At 34.9% G+C, this 20,987-nt stretch overlaps 1 protein-coding gene across 7 annotated transcripts in view; it reads left to right on the top strand.

Moving 5' to 3' along the window:
- Window positions 1-20,987, top strand: part of HERC4 (HECT and RLD domain containing E3 ubiquitin protein ligase 4) — a 131,142-nt gene that overhangs the window by 15,694 nt on the left and 94,461 nt on the right. For all 7 annotated transcript variants that reach the window (XM_070364474.1, XM_070364473.1, XM_070364471.1 and 4 more), the window contains exon 3: window positions 16,362-16,521. In XM_070364474.1, the coding sequence (XP_070220575.1) occupies window positions 16,362-16,521 (160 nt within the window). The remainder of the gene's footprint in view (window positions 1-16,361; window positions 16,522-20,987) is intronic.

Genomic DNA, 20,987 nt, shown 5'->3' on the forward strand with positions numbered 1-20,987 from the left:
TCTCTTAGGTCTCCTGCATTGGCAGGCGGGTTCTTTACCACTAGCGCCACCTGGGAAGCCCCGACAGTGTTGTGTGTTAGTCACTTACTCGTGCCCAACTCTGCATGGAATTCTTCAGGCAAGAATACTGGTGTGGGTTGCCATTCCCTTCTCCAAGGATCTTCCTGACTCAGGAATCGAACCCAGGTCTCCTGCGTTACAGGCAGATTCTTTACCATCTGAGCTACCAGGGAAGACCCCATGACAGTCTGTTGGGAACCGGTAAAATAATTCAGTCAGTGTAATGTAAATACTATGTAGTTAAGAAGAGAATGAGGGAGGAGTTTGCTCATTATTATAAGATAAATTGAGTGAAAAGAGCAAGGTGTAGAACATTGTGTATAAAGCTATATTTTGGATTAGAAAAAAGATATTTGTATTTGCTTATAGATACTCTTGCCTGAGTACTGGAGTGGGCTGCCATTTCCTTCTCCAGGGGATCTTCCTGACCCAGGGATTAAATCCAGGTCTCCTGCATTGCAGGCAGATTCTTTACTGTTTGAGCCACCAGGGAAACCCAAATAAAATAAAAGGGTAGGCTCTGAAATTGGAATGCTTTGGTACAAACCCTGTACCCTTTTAGCTATGTTATCTTGGGCACTTATCTTTTATTTTTTAGCTGTGTTATCTTGGGCACATAGCTTAGTCTTTTTGTGTTAAGTATTCTTGTCTGTAAAGTGAGGATAATCATGCCAAGGGTAGTTGTAGGGGTTAAGTGAGCTATCACACTGAAGTGCAAAGAACAATGCCTGGCATGTGGAAAATGCTCAGTAAATGTTTTCTTAAAAGTAAGTCTTACACATTTGCTTTGAGATAGACAATATCTTTTTATTTATAACTGAAACTCAGGCATTTATTCAACAGATTATCTACTTTGTCCTAGACATTATGCTAATTATAAAAGTACATATTTCTTTATGTTTAGTTTTCATTTACCTTGTTGAAGCTCATATGAAAAAGTTATACCCAAATTACCCCAAAATGTATGTTTGCTGCTACTGCTGCTGTCACCTCAGTCGTGTCAGACTCTGTGCGACCCCAGAGACAGCAGCCCAGCAGGCTCTGCGGTCCCTGGGATTCTCCAGGCAAGAACGCTGGAGTGGGTTTGCCATTACCTTCTCCAATGCATGAAAGTGAAAAATGAAAGTGAAGTCGCTCAGTCGTGTCCGACTCCCTGCGACCCCATGGACTGCAGCCCACCAGGCTCCTCCATCCATGGGATTTTCCAGGCAAGAGTACTGGAGTGGGGTTCCATGTTCACTTAAAGGTAGTGTTGTATTGGAGCAAGATATAAAATAAATTCCTTTACTGTTAAGAGTTTAAAGATCATAGTAATAACAGAAAAAACAGATTTTTTTGTTGTTCTTGTGAAAATTACATAAATGATAGAAGTTAGATTCATTGTTTATTTTCAAAAGTTTAATGAATAGTTAATTTGAAGATTTCTTAGTCTGTTCAGGCTGCTACACCATAAATAGTATAGTCTGGGTGACTTACACAACAAACATATTTCTCTTGGCTTTTGAGTCTGGGTAATCCAGGATCAGGGTGCTTAGATTTGTTATCTGTTGAGAACTTGCTTCTTGGTTCACAGATGGCCATCTTTTCATTGTGTCCTCATATGGCAGAAGGGTGAGGGAGCTGTCTAAGAAAGGACACTAATCTTGTCAATGAGGGCTTCACCCTTAGGATCTAATTACCTCCCAAAGGCCTACCTTCTAGTATTGTCACATGGGAAGATAGAATTTCAAGTGAATTTGGGAAGCGGGGGCAGGACATAAGTACTCAGTCTGTAACAGAAGGTATAGTTTGTGTACTGGTAGTTTGAGGATCAGACACTTAAATCATTTTTTTTTTCCTCCTGCTTATTCACGCTTTCAAACCTGCCCTTCCTAAGGTGATAAGCAGCCTTTTAAATTGAAAATAAATGCATTTGGCTGCAGCTTTCTACTCTTACTTTTGCATACATAATTATTTTAATACAAGTATGCCTAAATTTACTTGCTTAGTATATAAAAAGGCTGTTAATAAAAAATGGGACATTTGCTGCTTATATTGTGCTTGACTGTGGGAAAAATTTATACATTAAGAAAATCAAGGAAGACAAATAGACATTTCTGAGATTATAAAATGTGAAGATACAATGTGGAGCTTTAAAATGAGAAGATAAAATGTGGAGAACAAAAAAGGAACAGTTTAAATGGAGACCATTGTTAGCTGTCTCCAGCTCTCTACAACAGCTGAAATAGCCTCTCTTCCTTATTTATTGATGCTTCTTCAATTCACTTAGCTTTAAACCTTAGATTCACCTTAGAGTCAGCTTCCTAACCTGTAGCAACAGTGTTGACTCAGTTGCCAAAATCTTACTCTTAGTAACTTTATTGTGTCTTCATTGCATTTGCAAGTGGCTACATATGTTATCTTGAGCTAATTATCCTAAACCCTGGGGCCTGTAGTTTCCTCCTATCTCAATTAAAATTCTTTGCTTTAGTTTAGATCATGCTTTAGTTTACATCATTGCTAGTCTATGCAACGGAGAAGGCAGTGGCACCCCACTCCAGTACTCTTGCCTGGAAAATCCCATGGACGGAGGAGCCTGTTAGGTTGCAGTCCATGGGGTCGCTGAGAGTCGGACACGACTGAGCAACTTCACCTTCACTTTTCACTTTCTTGCATTGGAGAAGGAAATGGCAACCCACTCCAGTGTTCTTTGCCTGGAGAATCCCAGGGACGGGGGAGCCTGGTGGGCTACCGTCTATGGGGTCGCACAGAGTCGGACATGACTGAAGTGACTTAGCAGCAGCAGCAGTCTATGCAAGAACTGTGGCAGTAGCTTTCTACCTGATCTCCCCATTCCAATCCATCCATCTTTAATCTTTCTAAGGCATATTTCTGTTTCTGTCTGGAATATTGCCCAGATCAAGTGCCTTCTCCTACATCTCTCTGGTGTGTCGTATAAGAACTTAAGTCATATATTTTGCACAGTATCTAGTACAGTTCTCTGTCATTCAGTAAGTTAGTAAGTTGCATTGCTAACTTCATATTATGTAATTATTTGGGTAAGTCTTCTCTACCATGTCAGTTACTGCCGGTTAAACACCTTGTCTTACATATCTTTATCACAGAAGAAACACAAGGTGTTGAATGAATACGATGACCATTTTGTTGGATGTGCCATAGAAAGGGAGGAAAGTTACAGTTAAGACTCTTGTTTTGGTAAGTTTGTGGTCATCAGCTACTTTATAATGAAAAGTTTAAAGTTTATACCTGTTCTAAGAATGTACATGTTGGAAGTGGTAAGGTAAAGTCATTGTGGCTGTAAGGGGTAATGAGAATGAGGCTCCGAAGAAGTTGATTATGCTCACTGATTCTAGAGAGAGGAGGTCACTGCGTGCCACACAGAGCTGAGGAGGAAGATACCACGGTAATCAGGAGGCAGAAAAGAGCTCAGGGGAAATCGTAAGACCGTGGCCTTTATTGAGGTTTTCCAGGGAGAGGCAAACTGGACAGAATAAATAGTTAAGAATTGACTAATTTGATTAATTCTTCCAGGCTTTGTTCTGTAGGATAGGTTTCTTATTTCCTGGTACCTGGTTCTGGGATGATTTAAGGTAGGGGAAATTCTGGTTTGGTGTGTGAGAATTAGATAAGGATATAGTTGGTGGAATAATCTCTGGTTTGGTCAGTTTCTGTATGAAAGGCATTTTGGTAGGCAAGTTATCTTTAGGAATTGGCCAGTTCTGAGAGGGTTTAACTCTTTTGGTGTCTGTAAAACCCTCCCCCCACCTTTCCTATGTCATCAACAAGAATAAAGAAAGTAAGAAAATACAGTTAATTGTCTCTGAGGTGAATAAATTTGAAATATACAAGAAAGAATCTAAGAAAACACAGAACAAAAAAATCTGCCAGTATATATATATATTTTTTTAATTTTATTTTATTTTTAAACTTTACATAATTGTATTAGTTTTGCCAAATATCAAAATGAATCCATCACAGGTATACATGTGATCCCCATCCTGAACCCTCCTCCCTCCTCCCTCCCCATACCATCCCTCTGGGTCGTCCCAGTGCACTAGCCCCAAGCGTCCAGTATCATGCATTGAACCTGGACTGCCAGTATATTTTGAGAGTTCATTCTTGCTGGTCTTGTAAAGAGATTAAAACAGCTATTTGGTTGATATATTTATATTGGAGTCTTTTTTTTTTTTTAATTGTAATCTTTGTATTTTAGTTTTGCTTCTTTCTGCTTCAAGGCAATTAATTTCAGCAGTTCCTAGCCATCCAGAAAGGAATCCTGAAGAAAAAATGTTGTGAAGCCCTAGTACTTTTACAGTTTTAAGTATATTTTGAAAGTAAGTTATTAAAACATAACCTTGTTGTTTAAGTATTATAAGCAAAAGTACAGTTGTTCAATAGGGAAATGTTTATATCTTAGTGCCTTTGAAGTAGGGATGATGGTACACCTGCCTTATCATGTTATGAGGATTAAATGAGATTAAATAAAGTGCTTAGCACAGTGCCAGGCACATAATAGGTTCTCTGTGTATGTTAACTGTATACCTGTATGTAGATAAGAATGCATAAAAGGGGTATGGATTTGTAAACATATCCATTATAAAGAATTTTTTAATATAGTTACATCTCCATATGAATATTACTGTGTACTGTCAGTTAAGACATGTAAGTTACTGTATATTTTGATTTTATCAGAAAACTTACTAAAATGTTTTCATGATGATGAGTTGTACCATTCCAAATTCCTATTGATAATTATCAGTAATAATTTTAGAGAATAAGCATTTTCATTAAATATTTTACATTTAGGCTTTATTTTATTCTTAATTTTTCATATTTTATGATCATTATATGATTATATTAGTGATCCTTTAAAAAGTGTCAGTGAACAGTTTTACTTTAGGAGTAGGGAAATAACATGCCTTTAGTGAAGTAGCCATTTGGTAATTTGTTAGCTCTGTCACACAATTAGCAATATCATTATTTATTAAAGTAAAAAAAGCATTTTAAATTATTTATTGGTGTTATTCACTAATCCCAAGTAGTTAATGTCTTCATCTTTTAAAAAAATCACAATCATAAAATACATCAACTCACTTTCACTTGTTCAGTTAAACAGTTGAAGAACCATGAAAGAAAGAAAACCACTGGTAGATAATCAGTGTTGACAATTTAGTATTTCTTTACTCAGTCTTTTTTATTTTAAATATTTTTGATTTATCTGGCTGTGCTGAGTGTTGATGCTTGGGCTTTTCTCTAGTTGAGGTGAGCAGGGGGCTACTCTCTAGTTTTGGTGCACAGGCTTCTCATTGCGGTGGCTGTTCTTGTTACAGAGCATGGGCTCTAGAGTATTCTGGATTCAGTTGTTTTGACACGTGGGCTCAGTAGTTACAGCTCCTGGGCTCTGTAGCCACTTGCTCAGTTGCTGTGGCACACGGGCCCAGTTGTCCTTTGGCCCAAGTTGTCCTCTGGAATCTTCCCAGACCAGGGATTGAATCTTTGTCTCTTGCATTGGCAGGTGGATTCTTTACCACTGAGCCACCAGGGAAACCCTATTTTCACAGTCTTTTCTCTGCACGTATACTGGGCTGTGTGTGACATATTTTTATATACGAATGGAATTATGCATTACCTTTTAAATTTCATTGTATAGCATTTTGTGAACATTAAATTTCTAGAGATAGATATTAAGTGTGCTTTGCATTGCTTTAGTTGGAGTTTTGAGTTATTCAGGAGGGAAGGGGAAAATCTATATAGCAAATAGTGAAGCATGGTAGGCAGAGGCTTTTGAAACTTAAGCTCTAACTGAATTAAACATTTACTGAGTAATTGAAATGGAGGTTCTTAAAATTAGCTTTTTACCAAGTATATCCTTCTGACCTCCAGTTTTGTAATTGTTATTAATATGACTGTGCTTTTTGCTATTCATAACTATTGTTTTTTAGACCCTGATAACTTGAGCATTAAACATCAACCAGGATTTTTGTTCTGTGTATAAAACATTGACAGCTTTGCAAATTCAGTTGAATTCATTTTTTTTTTTAATTAAAAATATAGCGGATTCATTTCGATATTTGGCAAAACTAGTACAATATTGTAAAGTTTAAAAATAAAATAAAATTTAAAAAAAAAAGTAAAAAAAAAAATATGTGTATACATAAGACTTCATTCAATTCATATACCATATTAAGAGTTGAGATTAACTGTGGCCTTTGGTCATGCTTAGTAATTGTACTTTTTATACCAGATAGTCCCTGATTTATAAATGAATTGTTTTTAAAAGCTAAATTTTTCTTTGCTCATGGAAATACTGCTGCATGTCATAAATAGGTTTTCAAACCAGTCTTTAAAACACATTATACCTAAGTATAATATTCTATCAATAATTATATTTTACCTTTGTAACATTTTCTATAAAAAAATTCATTGAAGTTTCACATTTGCATATTAGAATTTATTTCCACCCATTATCTACCCTGGCTTGTTTGGCTCTCTTGCTTTATTGGTTCCACAAAGCTCAGGACAAATTTTTGTGAGTAACATTTAACTTAACTATATATCACATTTTAAATATAATACTTTACTACTGTCTCTTAGGGAAGAAAATTTATCAGTCTGTGTTAGTTATTTCCCTAGTATTTTGATTTTGGGAAACAGAGGACAGTTGTCCTTATGGGGTTTGGGTCATTTATAATTTGGGGACTTCAGATATCTTAAAAAATTATTTTTTTCTAATTACTTTTTTTCTAATTCTTTTTTTCTAATACATTTCTATAAGTTTTTAGAAGTTACAGAAGTGTTTTAAAAAGTAGAAGCCACTTTTTCCCCTGAATCCTAAAACTGACTACTACTATTTTTTATATTTTCATAACTTTATACCTGTATTAAAATACATAGTCCTGTACACATTACATAAAATGCTGTGGTTTGCATTTTCATTTAATATGTTTTTATCTTTTCATGTTGTACTATATAGACATGTATTTTAATAGAAGCACCAGTTTCTGTTACATGGATATTCCATATTTATTTATGTACCTGTTACTGGAAATCACGTTATTTCCTGTTGTTTCCCAAAAGGAAAGTTTGGGGGTCAGAGGTCATGCATGTTTAGAATTGTAATACATATTGCCAACTTGCTCTCTCAAAGGCTTTTTTCCCCCTTGCACTTGTATTTAAAGATTGCTTAGAGAAGTGTCTTTTGCCAACTTTGAAAAATTGTTTGGCATGAAAATAATGTAATTTGAACTATTAATAGAAACTTTAAATTTCAAAATCAAGTTTATCTGTGATTGAATTATTTAGAATAAGTTGTTTATTTCTGTGGACCACTTTTAAAATACAGATGGTGCTACTTGGCTAACTTGACAGGAATGTTTTGAACCCAAAGATATTTAGGTAAGTGTATTTGTTTGGGCTGCGAAACAAAATATCACAACCTGGGTGGCTTAAGTAACAGAAATATATTAGCACAGTTCTGGAGGGTGGAAATTGAATATCAAGGTGTCAAGTAGGGTTGGTTCCACTTTTGTTAGGACACAAGTCAGATTAGGGGCCTACCCTGCTCCCATCAGACCTCATCTTAACCGATTACAGCCTTGATGACCACTTTCCCAAATAAGGTCACATTCTTGGATACTGTGGATTATGACTGTCAGCATATGAATTTTGGGGTAACCCAGTTTATCCCATAGCAAGATTTTGAAGTCTGTAGATGAAAGAGGATACAGAGTAACATGATAATGTATTTTCCTTTAAATAGCTGTTTTAGAATTTTGAATAAGATGCAACTTTAAAGAGAAGTTTGTTATGAATATGTTACTAATGGGTTTTCCATAGTATTACCTTTATAACCAAAACACAACTCATTTTTTACTTACTGTTTGCATGGTTTCAAGGTTCTCAGAGCATGCTATTGGTGATTATATCTTGAAAGTGAAAGTCGCTCAGTGGTGTCTGACTCTGTCCAGTATTCTCCAGGCCAGAATCCTGAAGTGGGTAGCGTTTTCCTTCTCCAGGGGATTTTACCAACCCAGGGATTGAACCCAGGTCTCCCTCATTGCAGGCAGATTCTTTACCAGCTGAGCCACAAGGGAAGCCCAAGAATACTGGAGTGGGTAGCCTATCCCTTCTCCAGCCGATATTCCCAACCCAGGATTCTTTACCAACTGAGCTATTGGGGAAGCTGCTGTTATCAGGTTAAAACCCATTTAGCAAAAGACTCTTAATAGACCATCTTGTATATCTTGTGATTGGTTGTCTAGGAAGAAGTGTTTATGTTATTAAATCAGAATGGATCACGGTTGGTCAATACTCATGGAGCTTTTCATGGTGATTCCTGGACATGCACATGCAGAGCTGCAAAATACAAGTAGCTTCCCAGCCGAGGTTCAACAAAGCAGTGCTTTGCCTTCCTGTTACAATATGTCCTTTTTGCAGTATATTTAGTGCCACATTTTTTGCATTTTTGTACCTTTTCTTGGGCAATTTTACTGTTTAAAATGGCCCCTGTGCATACTGCTCAGGTTTTGTCTAGTGTTCCTAGGCACAAGAAGCTTGGAAAAAATTCATTGAGGCATGAGTTTACAGTGTTTTGGCAGTGAATTCAGTGTTACTGGATTACAAATGTATATTAATTAAGATGTCTTTAAATGGAAACACAAAACAAGGTTATGAATGATTGATAAAGTGTTGTGATAAGAGACTTGGAGACTTGTAGCACCCTAATCTTATATTTTCCCTAGGGGCAGTGATTCAGTATTGACTAAATAAGTATTTGTGGTGACTTTATGAAACATAACTACTGTGAATAATAAGAATCTGTATTCCCAACTAGACCAAAGAAAATTACAAGTGGAACAGTGGTGGGATTTCTTATAAGGGTAGTGCAGTGGTGAAATAAACCATCATATTTAGCTTTTTTTTTTTTCATATATTGTGCAGAGTTTTAAATTATCTTTCAAGAAAATATGAAAGAAGTTTGGAGTCAGTTTTTGTCATTTTTTATTTTTCTCTTTTTGTACGTTTCATTAGCCACAGTTGAGAATGAAAAAAAATTTTTTTTTTTCTGTCCATAATGGCAAAGAGAAGAAAACTGACAGAGGAACATGTACATAATTACAGGACAGATCAGAAGGTAAATGTAGATACACCACTGTATGAATATGGTGAAATCGATCATATAAATGAACTCGTAAAAGAGTGAATTCTGGAGATGATATTCTACATGAATTTTCACAAACTCAGGAATTGATGAACATGTTTGTTAGATCCCAAAGGAAATAGGTTGTTCCTAGTTACTCAGATGGAAGGATTTTATCACGTAACGTTTTACAATAAGAACCTGAACCTTTTGCTAAAAGGATGTGCAACCATATTCTTTTCTTCTTTTATGATGTTTGTGCAGCAAAATGATGTACAAATGAAAACTGGCATAAGGTTAAACATTTTAATTTTTATAAATCTAAGAATGACAGTGTTTTGGATTTATGGCGCAAAGATGGCCTTTTTCTCTTTAATGGAATGATGCACCATCAGTTTTCAGAAATGCTGCATTTTAACAGGGCAAGTGTAAGAAGAACCAGAAGTAACAATGAGCTAGGACTTGTTAGATTTGTATGTGGAGTATATCTGCCTGACAGTATTTACCGGATGGATATGTTACTTCTCTTTAGTGCTTTATCTTTTTTGTTTTTGATCCTGTCTTTGAAAATATTTTTTTTCTGCTTTTCTCAAGACAGTCTCCTATTCTTTTAAGTTTTCTTTGCCTTTTTCTGCCTCCCCAAACTAAATGGTCCTTTTTTCTTTTCTTAAAGAGAAATATTGTGAACTATAAATACTGATATGAGCAGTGTTACGTTTCTTAAATTTTTCTGTGAACATTTTGAAGCATAAAGAAAAGTTGAAGGAATAGCACAGTGGCCAGCATTTTGCCATGTATTTTTATCTGTATGAATTCGTATTTTTAAAAAAAATACCTTATTTCTGAATTATAGTCAATTGTAATAACCCTGTGCTACTTTAAACCTTTCCCAGCAAGTTTAGCATCCTATGTTCATAATTCTAACATCTTCCTGTAGCTCCCATTTATCAAAGGAATAATAGTTTTTTTAATGGGCTTGACAGTTTTTTCTTTTGTTTTCTGTCCTCTTATATATCCTCCTTATATTTCCATACTCAGCCTAAATTAAAGTGAATATAATTCTCACTTTTTCCTCCCTTTTCTGTGGTCTTTGGCCTTGTTGAAAGGCAAATGTTTGCAATACCTTGGTGATTAAAACTTGAACCGAGTTAGCATGCTGCTGCTGCTGCTAAGTCGCTTCAGTCGTGTCCGACTCTGTGCGACCTCATAGACAGCAGCCCATCAGGCTCCCCCATCCCTGGGATTCTCCAGGCAAGAACACTGGAGTGGGTTGCCATTTCCTTCTCCAGTGCATGAAAGTGAAAAGTGAAAGTGAAGTCACTCAGTCGTGTCTGACTCTTAGCTACCCCATGGACTGTAGCCCACCAGGCTCCATAGAACCTAGTATATAATAAACACAACAAATGTTAACTGTTTAGGTTTGGTATGAGTTGTTTGTTTTTTTTTCTCATACAAGACATCAAGCCAGATTTTCTAGTGAATTTTTTGGTTTGTTTTGTTGGATTTATTTATTTCCCCTTTATTCTTGCTTATCATTGATTCTCTTTGCAGGCCATCTGGTTTCAAGCATTCAACCAGAATTTGTCCTGAATGTGAATGTCTCAGTTTAACATTGATCTGACTTTTCTAGGATACTGGGGAAAAATGGTTGAGCCTTTTAATTTTGATTGGCCATTTGGGAAGAAAAAGTAATTTTTAAAAATCGTGCACAGAACTTATCAGTTTGTATATTTGTTGTCTGAAAAGCCTGTGTTAAGTACTTTTCCCAAGGCATATAATAGTTATTTATACTCAAAATAGGTATCTTAGTAATTTGATGGGGCTCAAATTCTAAGAGAACCAAAGTTATTTATCTTGAGTTTTTAGTATGTAGAGAAATCTTAAAGAGCTCAGTTAAATTTTAGTGAAAACATTGGTTTTTATACATTGCTTTAATTATTTTCTTTAATGTTTAATTTTTAAAATTATTCAAATTTGAATAGAGAATATATTCATGTGGTTCAGAAATCAAAATCATATAAATACACATTGAGAAGCTTTGCTCTTATATTTGACCACCCTATTTCCCTCTGTATCCACATCCCCTGTAGCTATAATAAACATAGGTAAAGGTGACAGAAAATAACAAATCATGTATATTATTTCACATCTTGATTTTTTTCCTCCTTTGATAATATACCCTTGAGATCTTTCCACATCAGCTTGTAGCATTTCCTCTTTATTTTTCAGAGCGTAGAATCCCAATGTGTGGACAAAATTCTTTATTGATGGATATTTGGAATATTTCCAGTCTTTTGTTATTTTATACAGTACTGCAGATATATGTAAAAACACACATTCACACACATGCATATTTGTATATTTGTATGCTTCCCAGGTGGCGCTAGTGGTAAAAACAAAAACAAAAACCCGCCTGCCAATGTAGGAGACATGAGAGACTCATTTTTGATCCCTGGGTCAGGAAGATCCCCTGGAGGAGGACATGGCGATTCATTCCGGTTGAAGAATCTGTACCTTGCCTGGAGAGTTCCATGGACAGAGGAGCCTGGCAGGCTACAGTCCATGGGGTCACAAAGAGTCAGACACAACTGAAGCGACGCACACATGTACACTAGATTCTCCAGCTGGGGCCTATATAGACAAAGGACAGATCAACAAGGAGAAAAGCAAAATAAGTGTATTGCCTTGTGTTCGCATGCATTAGCACTCAGTAATGAGTAACTCAAAGGGATGGTGGCACATGGGCTTATATGGCATCTTAAAAGAACAATAAATAGAGAAGTAACAAGATGAAAACGGCTTTTTGAGTTTCTGGGTTGGCAATTTGGGGGAGGTAAATGTGTGGGGAAACTTAAGAAAGATAGGGCTATTGAGTAAAGTTTGTTACATAGTTTGTACTGTTGCTGTCTCAGCTGATAAGGGTCTAGAGCTGTCTCCAGTGATTAACTCCTATCCTTCCTGGTAGAGAGGAAAGGTAGGACACCTCTAAAGGTTTATGTCCTGCTTTTAGGCACATTGAAGGACAGCAGAGAGCTTTTCTTCTTAGTGGCCTTCAGTTCAAAATGATCCTTATGCCGAAATGGCGTATTTTGAGTTGGCATATTCTGCTGCCCTTTAGTACACAGACGTATCTGTAGGCTAGATCTGGATCAGATCAGATCAGTCGCTCAGTCGTGTCCGACTCTTTTCGACCCCATGAATCGCAGCACGCCAGGTCTCCCTGTCCATCACCAACTCCCGGAGTTCACTGAGACTCAACGTCCATCGAGTCAGTGATGCCATCCAGCCATCTCATCCTCTGGCGTCCCCTTCTCCTCCTGCCCCCAATCCCTCCCAGCATCAGAGTCTTTTCCAATGAGTCAACTCTTTGCATGAGGTGGCCAAAGTACTGGAGTTTCAGCTTTAGCATCATTCCTTCCAAAGAAATCCCAGGGCTGATCTCCTTCAGAATGGACTAGATCTGGAACCAAAAGGTAATTGTGTATGTTTTGTTAGGTTTTGACACTTTTTTTTTTTATAAAGGTGGTTCTATTTTGTACTTCCACTATGAATATACAAGAGTGCATTTCCCCCCAACAGATTGTTATCTGACTTTTGAATTTTATGAGATGAAAAATGTTGTCTTGGTGAATGTGTGTTTTTATAAATAAGCTTTTTTAAAAAAATTACTTTGTAAGAGCAGTTTTAAGTTCACAGCAAAACTGAGCAGTAAGTCCAGAGAGTTCCCAGGTACTCTATACTATACATATACAACCCTTCCCCCCCCGCCCCCCCTAACACACACACAGTATCCACAGCCTGTACCACAGGGGTACGTTTCTTAACCATTAGTGTACTACATTGACACATCATATCATCCACACTCATAGTTTACTGTAACATTGTCTGTGTTGTACATTTGATGGGTTTGACGACTGTATAATGAAATGAGCCCGCCAGGCTCCTCTGTCCATGGAATTCTCTAGGCAAGAATACCGGAGTGGGTTGCCATGCCCTCTTCCAGGGGATCTTCCTGACCCAGGGATTGAACCTGGGTCTCCTGCATTGCAGCCGGATTCTTTACCATCTAAACCACCAGGGAAGCTCACTTAGTATTGTACAGAATAGTAATAGTACCATACAGAATAGTTTCAGTACCCTAAAAATGCCCTCTGCTTTACCTGTTCGTCCCTTCCTCCCTTTAAACCCAAGCAGCCAGTAATGTTCTTACTGTCTCCAGAGTTTACCTTTTCCAAAATGTCATATGGAAGGAGCATACATTTTGTAGCCTTTTCAGATTGGCTTCTTTCACTTAGTAATATGCATTTACGTCTCCATGTGTTTTTATGGCTTGATAACTCATTTCTTTAGCACTGAAAAATATTCCACTGTCTGGATATACCACAGTTTATTCATTCACTTACTGAAGGACATTTTGGTTACTTCCAAGTTTTGGAAAGAATAAAGATGAAATAAACATCCATGTGCAGGGTTTTGTGTGGACATAAATTTTAAGCTCCTTTGGGTAAATGTGAAAGAGCACAATTGCTGGATCATGTAATGGTATGGTTTGTTTTGTGAGAAACTGCCAAACTGTTTTCCAGAGTATCTGTACCATTTACATGTCCATCATCAGTGAATGAGAGCTACTGTTGCTCTATATCCTCACCAGCATTTGGTATTGTCAGTGTTTTGGGTTTTGACCATTTTAATAGGCTGATAATGGTAGCTCATTTAAATTTGCAATTCTCTGTTGGTAGATAATTACTTGCCATCTTTATGTCTTCTTGGTGTGGTGTTATTTCAGGTCATTTGCACTATTTTTTAATTGGGTGGTTTTCTTATTGATGAGTTCTAAGAACATTTAATATATAGATCTATTTTGGGGGAAGGGTTGTCAGTCTTTTATAGGTGTGTCTTTTGCAGATAATTTCTCCAGTCAGTGGCTTGTCTTCTCATTCTTTTGATAAATGTAAACTTTTGTAATCAAATAGAGAAGTATACAAATTATACAGTTTATGGCTTTATGAATTTTCCAAGTTAGTGTATTGTTAACTTCTCAGCTTAGTTTGAATTTTCATTTCTCTCATCAATGAATTTGACATCTTTTCATAGGATTAAGAGCCGTTTCTGTTCTTTCTGTGTGGACAGTCAGTTCACATCTTTTGCCCATTTTTTCACTGAGCTTCTGCTCCCCCCTCCTCCTGTTTAGTCTTTAAATATTAGGGAGGTTATGTTTTTATTCGACATATCAACTACGTTTTCCCTCTTTTTTTTTTTTAAATCAGTTGTTTCAGTTTGCTTTTAGTTTGTTTTGCTATATTTGAAGAAGTAATTTGAATTTTCTCTAACAGATACGTGGCATCTCTTTCTCTTTCCTCACATACTTAACTTAGTGTCAGTGTCTTCCAAAATTCTTCATAGTATCTTTTAAAAGTATTTCATGTTCCCCTGGTGCCTTTTGTATATCTTTACCTTTGCCTTTAATAAGATCCTTACCCCACTTGTTTTTCTATAGACTGTAAACTCCTTGAGGACTAGAACTCTGTTTTATTTATCTTTCTCTAGTACTTAGAGCACAAGAAGTATACAGTAAATATTAATATTTGGCATGAATGATTGTGTCTTCTTTGTTTCTTGGATTTTTGGTGTCTTTGAGTTTATAGCAATTGATAACAAATTTAAGTGCCCTTCCTATATTGTTGAACCAACCAGTCTTACTCATCCTTCTTATCATCCTCTCATTTTTTGCTCTTTATTCCATCTCCTTTGAGGATTGTTCTGGAGAGACATTGATTCATTTCGGGGTCCTCTGTGAAAGATTAATAGATCTTTTGCATTTTACTTCTTTCTTCATAATTAAGATTTATGGGAGTGTTTTGATGTAAATAAATAACATACTTTTAAGTCCTTTTGTGTTTTTGGGAGAAGGGGCAGTATGTTATATATGTTATGTTTTGTTTTCGTATGTTTCTGCAATATGATTTTATAAAAACTTGTATATATATAAAATATACACAAAAAAGTGAGAGATTCATATAGTGAATTTCCATGTACTATTTATCAACTTCATGAATTATGAATTCATAGTATTGTAAGGTAAGTACTTAAAAAGACATATCATTAGAGTTATACAAATTCTTAAGGCTCTCTAAGGGCTGACTTCCCACCCCAAAATGCAGAATAAGTAATGCAGATGCAATTTGAATTTCTCTGTTACTTAGGGATTCAAACCTCTGTGATGTAATCTCTTATTATTGAACAGCTGTATTTGTACACTGAGCTAAAATTATGTTTCTGAGGAAGCTCTTATTGGTTCAGTTTTAGCAGCTCTGCAAAAAGACACTTTGAGTTTGTAGAAGACATAGCTTTATTATTAGGCTAAAAAAGGTTAATTTTTTTAAGAGGTTAATTTTTAATGATGTCTTTAAAAAAACTTGTATACTAGTAAAACACCTATAATGCGCATCTTAAAGAGACTAAGGAAGCAATTTCATTTTCTTTACTGGTTTGTCAATGGCTATTGACAGTCTTAAGAGGGCCAATATTTTAAATTAATTTCTGATTTAAAACTTGAACATATTTTAACCACATGTGGAGTTTTTATATCTTTCACATTAAAATAGCAGCTCATAAACTGAAATCTGTTTGTTATAGTCACATTGCCTTTCAGTTCTCTCCTCAGCATATCTAGTAGATACTTTATTTATGAGATCTGTAAAGAATTTGTTTCCTATTAGAAATTGCTAATTCAGATTATTTTATTTGTTTCAGAATCACTTCATAGTAGTATCCCATATGGTAATACATATGTTGGTTATGATTTTATTGTTAAAAAACAGCCAATTTATTCAAATGATTCCTTTTCAGCTGTACTCCTTTTATTGGTAATGGTTTTGAGTGAAGACCAATTCCCGAGAAAATTTTTATACACCTTTAATTTCTTCTCCCAAATATTTAAGTTACTTAATAATCTGAGTTGATTATGCCCTGTGACATATATCTGTATTTACTACAGTGAGAGTTTTGTGTGGAATGTATTTGTTAGGTTTTGTAGAATAACTAAATTACAGTCTGTATTTCAGCATTTTCTTAGCTTTTTTGTACAAGATGAAGACTATAGTTTTATTCTTACTGGAGGTTTAAAACTAGAATGTAATGTCTCTGTTTCTGATTTCTGTAGAGCAGGTTGTTGCCCTGGATGCCCAAAATATTGTAGCTGTTTCATGTGGAGAAGCTCATACATTAGCACTAAATGACAAGGGCCAGGTGTATGCTTGGGGTCTCGATTCTGATGGACAACTTGGCCTGCTAGGATCAGAGGAATGTATCAGAGTACCCAGGTAACAAAGGTGACCGACAAAGGGGTCTTTAACAATCTTTTATAATAAATTTGTTATCTAAATCATTCTGCTTACTACTGGGCTTTTAAGAGCTGACATACAATTACTTCTCCCCTTTAAGCTCTAAAGGCATTTATTGGGTAGGTGCTTGCCTTTAGTTTGGATTGAATAGTGTTTTTTGTATATTTCATATTTCTCCCAGATTATGTATGTTTGCAAAGATAAAGGGTAGAGAATGCACACTTTATTATAAATTTTCTCTCACTGAAATTTTTAAGTGGATTAAGACTAAACCATTAAATATTGGTTGATTGTTTTTTTCTCTTGTTTTTTTTTTGTCTTTATTGTTTTTATTGAATGTTGAAGTCCCACATGCTTAGAGTAAAAAGAATAATTCACTTTCTACATTTTTACATAGCACTGACCACAATTTAATTTATGCTAACCACTGATTCATCATAGAATTATTTCAGAGTTTAAAAATAAGCAGTGCTTCATCAATATTGTAGTTTTACAGAATTATATAGGGCATCACCATTGCTTTAATATTAAAAACTGTAATCCTGAACATAAAGGATTAAAGAAAAATATCCAGTTCTTTTGGGTACATAATTAATACACTAACTCATCCTTAGTGTTTAAAATTATACAAATTCTTGTCTCCTTAAACTCTTTATGTTTTTTCTCCTGGTAATAGTTATAGGAGTAAAAGAGAACTCTAGGGAACCAAGATATTATACTCATTTTAGATTTATTCCAGGTAGCATTTTTATAATATACACATTTAGATATTTTGTTTGTTTTTTTTTTATCCTGAACCCTCCTCCCTCCTCCCTCCCCATACCATCCCTCTGGGTCGTCCCAGTGCACTATTTTGTTTTTAATTTAACATTATTAATGTTTGCCCTGGCTTAAGAAATAGATAACTACTAGGATAAGAAATTGGAGCACAGGAAATAATACATTTCAGAACAGGAGGGAATTGTCTGGCAGTCCAGTGAGGACTCCATGCTTTCATTGCTAAGGGCACAGATTCAATCCCTGGTCAGGGAACTAAGATCCCTTAAGTTACCTGGTATAAAAAACCAAAAACAACCACAAAACAAACAAAAAAAACAGAACAGAGCTCTTATCATTAGAAATGATTTTTTTTTTTTTTAAATAGGGATGGTAGCTAGTTCCTTCAGCAAGCCCATATTTTTTTTTATCAAATGTATATATATGTATATATGTGTGTGTATGTCTGTTAAAAAACTTAAAAAGTATACATTTGAAATATTTGTTTTGTTTTAGCATATTAAAATATTTTTTTCGTCTTTAGTTTGATGCTTTATATTTGTTCTAGTAATGAGCTGTCTGTTGAGACTTTGGGATATGTCTCATTAATGTGTTTTCTTTAACCTGTAATCAAATTCTGCAAAACTCCCCAAACAAATTTCTTCCTTTTGTTTCTTCTGTAATAACAATTAAATAGCAAACACATTTCCCGTTACGCTTTTAGTGCCTCTTTAATGATGGTGCTGTTGGGAGAGAGAGTTTTTTCCTTAAGCTAAGTACATTGAATTTTTTTAGTCATTTCAATTTTGATTTCTTTTAGAAAATGTTAATTTGCAGCCAAATGGCTGCTGGCTACAAAATGCAAAGCATTCATAGGAACAGAGTGATCTCACATTTGTCACATTCTCTACTGCCTTTATTTCCTTCCATAAGTAATTATTGTAGAATGGGATTTTTTATTTAAGATTTTTAAGAACTTTGTGTTTTTAGTATGAAAAGAGAGTTAGATATTAGGTTTTCTAAGTCCTTATTTTCAAAACCATGATTCACAACAAGGCTGTCTAGTTTCCAATATTTTTCACTCCACTGAATTTTCCTTTTTTTTTTTTTTCTGTTCAGTTCTGGTCTAAGAGACAGTAATCCATAGATGCTTAGTAAAGAGAGAAAGATGAGAAAATTTTATTATGTGACAGTTTATTTGAAGGTTGCCCAATAATCCTGTTATTTGTAACTTTGCTCTTTTATGAACCTGAATGGGGACCTGTAAGAGATCTTAATTGAGTCCTTTGATTTAAACGTCTCTGTTTATGTATTTACTGAACATCTTACTAGTTTTAAACTGTGTATAAGGGCATCTTTCCTGTTGAACTTTCTCAGTTTTTCATTGGGCTAATCTGATTTGGATCTGTTGTGACACACACATATGTATACATACATATAAATTTTTACTGGTACTTCATATTTTAAAGGGAAATTTAGTATTTCAGTACAGTAGGAGTATGTTTTTATGAAAGACCATTAGTGATTTTTTTGTTTTTAAGTCTTAACACCAAATCATTTTTTAGATCCAAACCTTTTTCTAGGTGCTTAGAAATGTCAGCCAGCTTTGTAACTTTCACATACGTTTTGAATAAAACATATGATAGGAGGAAACTCAGACATATGAATAGATTTTCTTGATTTAACTCAGTTTTGAAAGCATATTGCAGAGCGTTCCTGGGCTGTCCAGTGGTTAGGACTCTGCTTTCACCTGTAGGCCATGTTAGATCTCTGGTAGGGGAACTAAGATCTGCAAGCTGCATGGCATGGCCAAAAAGTATCTTACAATTTCTGCCTAATATTAGCATATGAAAGTACAGAGTATTTCAGATTAAAATGAAAATTAAAGAACATTTAATGGTAGGGACTAGATCAGTTGTTAGCCTAAATTTTTCAAAATCAGCTATAAACTTTTCTCAGATGAATAAGAAAGTTGTGGCTTAATTGGGAAATAGAAAATTGTTGATTATGTTTTACTGGGAAATTTATTTTTAAAACCACTTTCTTGAGGTACATTTGGCATACAAAAAGTTTTATTTATTTAGTGTATACACCTTGATGATTTTCAAATTGGCAAAATATTTAATGCTTTAGTTCCTCAAATTCTTGATTTCATACTAAATTCTTGATTATATTCAAACTTATCACTGTTTCTTGTTAATGGTTTTTAAAGAATTTTACCTTTTCAGACAAATTTGGAAGTGCCTGGTTTCTGCCGTATTGCCACTGTACATTAAGTTGGAAAAATGTAACAATACAACAGTACACATATTCAACAATTTATGTTTTGACTTCAAGGCTTCTCAAGGGAGGGGTGTATGAATCTTATTTCCAGGTTTATGCACTGTTTTCTTAAAATTTCAAACGTCTTTCAAAATTCAGTGAAGAAATAATTCCTTTACAATGAATAATTTTAGTGATGTGGCCATTTAAAAATGTTTGACAAGAACTCTAAACTTTAGGGAGTTAAATTTATAAGTATTTATAAAATATTTACCCTAGACATCCGAAATTTTGATTTTCTTTTCATAGTTCTTATTAATTAGGAATCTTCATATACATGTGTAAATATATTTTTATTTACAAAATTTCTTTTCTTTTGACTTTCCTATTGATTTGAATCCTTTTAAAAATTGAAAACTGAAAAACATTTACATTATCTTTTTTACTCATTGAGGATTATATTTGATGAATTCTATAAAACTTTGTTTCATTAAGAATTTTCTGATTTGTCTCTTCAGGAAAAATGCACCATGGTAAAATTGCTTTACTATTCATATATATATAAAACAGTATTTTTGTTTCTTTTTTAAATTCCCAAAAGCTAAAAAAAATAAAAAGCAAACCCTCTTCTCTTTCCCACCTCCACTCCCTCATCTTCAGTGTATTACATCTCCATAGAGACAAAAGCAGAGATTTCTTTCCTTTGAAACAGTAATTCCACAGAAGAACATCTTCACTTCTCTCAAGCAGACACAACTAAAAAATTCGTCCTATATTCTAAGCTGCATGATAATATTTTGGTAATGAGAATCACTGAGTGTAAATTGCTGTGCAAATTTAGAAGTTTTGGGGGCAAACTTTATGAATAGTTTAATATTAAAGCCTCAAAGAAGTTACAGATTCACTTATCCTCAAACAATGGACACTTGACATACTTTTTGTTTCCTCATACATTTTGCCAGGCACTGTGGTAGGTGCTCGGGATTCCATGGGTATAAGATAATATACAGAGCTTATTGTTTAGCAGAGTATACTAGTAATAATTAAATGACTAAGTATTCCAGTATTTTATAGAGATAAATGCTGTGAAGGAGAAAACAGCGTGCTGTTAGAATGTAGAATTTGAAAAGATTTTACTTAGTCTTGCAAATTGGGCTTGATGCCAGGAACAGTTTTTTTTTTTAAACCATTTAATACCGTTCACTATTCAATGTATGATGTACGTAATATGCATAAGCAATAACAGTAAATGTTTAATAACTTCACAGTTGTAAATATCCATGTATTTTTTTATTCCTGGTTTTGCTTTGCCAGTGTATATATAGCCTTTTGCTATATTTGAAAATCTGAAAATATGTTGGACCCTGTTAACTTGTTGGATTCTGCTAAATGGTAGCAGTACAACTCTCAAGTTTTGTAGTTAAGAA

The sequence above is a fragment of the Bos mutus genome, chromosome 28 (genome assembly GCF_027580195.1).
Source record: "Bos mutus isolate GX-2022 chromosome 28, NWIPB_WYAK_1.1, whole genome shotgun sequence".
In the NCBI taxonomy this organism is placed as follows: Eukaryota; Metazoa; Chordata; class Mammalia; order Artiodactyla; family Bovidae; genus Bos; species Bos mutus.